At 34.6% G+C, this 3,952-nt stretch overlaps 1 protein-coding gene across 1 annotated transcript; it reads left to right on the top strand.

Moving 5' to 3' along the window:
- Nucleotides 1–422: 422 nt before the first annotated feature.
- Nucleotides 423–3,207, top strand: LOC145314155 (uncharacterized). The gene is made up of 2 exons (XM_080153961.1): nt 423–580; nt 1,838–3,207. The coding sequence occupies exon 2, from the start codon at nt 1,838–1,840 to the stop codon at nt 3,092–3,094; it is 1,257 nt and encodes a 418-aa protein (XP_080010087.1). The 5' UTR covers nt 423–580; the 3' UTR covers nt 3,095–3,207.
- The last annotated feature ends 745 nt before the right edge of the window (nt 3,208–3,952 follow it).

Below are 3,952 nucleotides of genomic sequence, written 5' to 3'. Positions count from 1 at the left end.
CAATATAACCTAACCTCACCTGTCATACAGTAAAAAACAAACACGCGAAAAACTACAACCCAACTTATTTATTTCAGAATAGGATGGTTTTTTTAATCAACTAAGAATTTTAGGGAATTCATCGAAAATTTTCAAAATACCAAAATCAATAAATCTAAAGAAAGCCTTTTAAGTTTTTCAATAATTATATTTGGATCTTATTTGATATGTTACAATTCATTTATTTTGTTTTAGTAATTTTCAAAAAATAATTCAAATATTCAATTTCATCTTTAAAGGGTAAAGGAAAAAACATAGTACGTAAAGCAATAAATTTACAAGAAAAAAATGTATCATACATTTTTGCAAAATTATATAGAGTATTTTATAAGAAGAAATTATAAAAGTAATTTTTATTAAAAACTAAAATCCATAAAAATTGCGGGAAATCTTTAAAGTTTTAGCTGTAATGTATAAACACAATTAAAATGTACTGAAACTAAAATCTATATAAACAAAGATTGGATTAGTAACCAGCAACATTCTTCATCGACAACATCTACTGTCATCATCTTTTACCCACTTTTAATTATTATTCAAAGTAAGTCACGTTTTATTATTATATTATCTAATTAGTTTTATTTTGTATTCAATCATATTTTTATTATATTTATCAAAGTATTTTGTTTACATTTTACATTTAGAGGGATATTCACTTATCCTAAAATATTGTTTAACATTCTACCTCTTTTTCATAACGTTAACTTTATATTGGCATCGTTTTTGCTAAGTTGTTATTGTAATACCCTATTTATTAATCTTAAAGAGTTCTACTTTTGTCATGGGTTGGTTTACCAGATAAGTTTTTCTTGAAGGCTAATGGGGGATTTTAAATTCTTACATGCTAGTTATTAATAATATATCGCATAGAATTTGGTAAGCTTTCCGCGTTAAATATGAATTCTTAAGCTTAATTTTAGTTTATTTTCTCGTTGAAACTTAATATTATTTACGATATGATTCTGTTTAAATTGAGGCTATACTTGTTTATAAAAATACTCCCTTTCACTCCACTCCCTACCTGTTTTGAGAACTTTTCTTTCCTCAAAAAATATTTATCTCATTTGTCTTTTATATCTTTGTGCTCTTAACAAATTTCTATATGGATTTTATTTTAGTGATTAGATAATAAAAGTAAACAGATTAATTAATTCATAAGCTTTATTGTTATTTTTGAATTCTGAAATCCTAAATCTTTTACAAAGCATGAGTTATTACGTTACAAATGTTTTTTACTCAAATCTTTAATTAGTAATTTCTATATAATCAAACTATGTATTACAGTTGAATCCATTTTTATAGAAGCAGAAATATAATCTATGATTATGGTTTGGACCCTCTAAAACTGTAATCTACCTTTCCACTTTCCCCTCTCTTGGTGAAGATATCTTCAACGCCGATACGATTTTTGAAATGTAAGATTCTACTTTCCCTTCTCTTGGTGAAGATATCTTCAACGCCGATACGATTTTTGAAATGTAAGATTCCACTTTTGCCTCTCTTGGTGAAGATATCTTCAACGCCGATACGATTTTTGAAATTTAAGATTCCACTTTTGCCTCTCTTGGTGAAGATATCTTCAACAAGAGAGACAAAAGTGGAATCTTATATTTCAAAAATCGTATCGGCGTTGAAGATATCTTCACCAAGAGAGGGGAAAGTGGAAGGGTAGATTACAGTTTTAGAGGGTCAAAACCATAATCATAGATTATATTTCTGCTTCTATAAAAATGGATTCAACTCCCTAACTGTATTATGTTGCCACTTCTAACTTTATTAATTCTATTTTAAATTTCAGATGCCTCCAGTTGAGCAGAACACCATCCCCGCCGTCGCTGCCAGCCACGAGGCCGCCCCAGCTAAATCCATTGGAGAGTTGAAAACCATTGGAAAGGCACGTGAGCTACCAGTTGTCACTGACTTGGAGACGTATGCCACCAGCCTGGCCGGGCAGGTCAGCGAGACCATTGGCAGTAAGGTCAGCGAGAATGAGCATGTCCAGGCTGCCAAGCAGATTGTGGAGGGTGGACTCAAGACTTTGTCTGAGCAGAGCGAGTCTCTCCAACAAATGCAGGGCAAGATGGTGGAACAAGTTCAGCAGATCCAGGGTAAGGTAGTTGAGCAGGTCCTTGAGAATCTCCGTGTCAAGTCCACTGTTGATAGTGTCAAGAACACTGTCCAGGGTGCTGTAGAAAATCCTCAAGTTAAGCAAGCTGTTGCTACTGGCTATGAAATGGCTGACAGTGCCAAGGTGAAGGTTTCCAGTGCTGTAGATTCTGTCAAGGAACAGGTTAAGGTTGCTGCTGAACATCCTAAGGTGAAGCAGACTGTTGAAGCTGTTCAGAGTAGTTTGACTGGTGCTGTTGAGAATGTTAAGGGCAAGGTTACCAGCACTGTTGAGCAGATCGATACCATTGCAGCCGGAGCCATTGATAATTTGACTACAAGAGTGCCTGCCCTGAAGGAACCTACCCCTGAGCTTATTGAGACTTCTAAGGACGCGGCCATCAACTATATTAACTTAGCTGCTGAATATGTTGCTTCCTACGGCATGGTTCAGGTTGGTCTCAAAATTGCTGACAAATCTTTGTCCATTGCTGAGAAAACTACAAAGTTTTTCCACTCTGACCTGAAGGACGGAAGTATGATTGCTTTTGCCTACCAAAAGATGAGACAGACCCGCAGAGCCCTGCGTACTGTGAGACGTGCTGGGGAGAGGAAGAGCCACCTGGAAAATGATCCTTTGGCCCGCTCTGGCCTTCTTGGTTACATCAGCAGCCTGTTGTGCATCAACACAATTCTCTCGCTGGTTGGCCTTCAGCTTGTAGCTGAAGATCAAACTGCTCCTGCCGTAATTGATAAAGAGGACTCTGAGGATATTGACGAGACTGAATCTCAGGAAGGCGATCATGTTGAGGATAACCAGCACCGTGAAATTGCCGACCTGAAGGGTGATCTGGAGGGCTATAAGAGTGAGGAAGACTCTGACTATGTTCCCGAGGATGAGGGCAAGGAATCTGAGAGTGAGTATGTTGATTCTTGCGAGGAACTATAGGTCGATGAAGATGTTAATTAAATTGATTTTAAGATATCTGACCCATTTTAAACTGTGATAGCTATACGATATTTTATCTATGACTGTAATATTCTAATAAATTATGACTTACATTTCTTGTGTTTTTGTAATGCATTATATGATGTCTAAATTAGCGCAGCAATAATAAACTAAATTTCAATTAATCTGGGAAGTTAGGATCAAGATAAATCTGTTTTATTAGATTTCAATTATTTTCTTTTTTACGCACAATTATTCAATTTGAAGCTCTCTTTAATTAGGTACATTTGTAACTTTCCAAATCTTAAATTTTAAAATGCTACCTTGCTAAAAAGATTAACCAGATGAACTTACCTGAAATAGTTAATCTTCAGCTGGATCTATTCATTTTTTTGTTTTTCTTTTGGTTAGGAATGGATATAGGATATATGTGGACATGTTGACTGAGAAATTTGTCAATCTAGATTACTAATGATTTTCTTTAATGGTCAGTTCGTTTATCTAGTTAAATGGGATGGGATAAAGCGGTTATTTATAGGATGTAGATATTTTATCCAGCTGCGAGTATTACTTTATCAGAGTACATGAAAATCTGGTGCAACGCACAAGTATATGTCTAATATCATATGTATAGTTTCCTATTCTTTTCGTCGTCTTTTATTTTTAGTAGCAAAACGACGCTATAATCCAAAATGTTCGTCCGTCGAAGTTTTTCCTAAATTTACAGGGACAAAATATTTAAATTTTATGCTATATTTTATGATATTGCAAGACTTTAATTAAGGGGGGGGGAGATTGCTATTTTAGCCAACTACGTGTTTCACCTCATTAGAGTACATGAAAATTTGGTGCAAGATC

This window comes from Acartia tonsa, chromosome 3 (genome assembly GCF_053477335.1).
Source record: "Acartia tonsa isolate MP-2025a chromosome 3, ASM5347733v1, whole genome shotgun sequence".
NCBI classification, from domain to species: Eukaryota; Metazoa; Arthropoda; class Copepoda; order Calanoida; family Acartiidae; genus Acartia; species Acartia tonsa.
The sequence above is the reverse complement of the archived record's forward strand: the minus strand, read 5'-3'. Positions and strand labels throughout refer to the sequence as shown.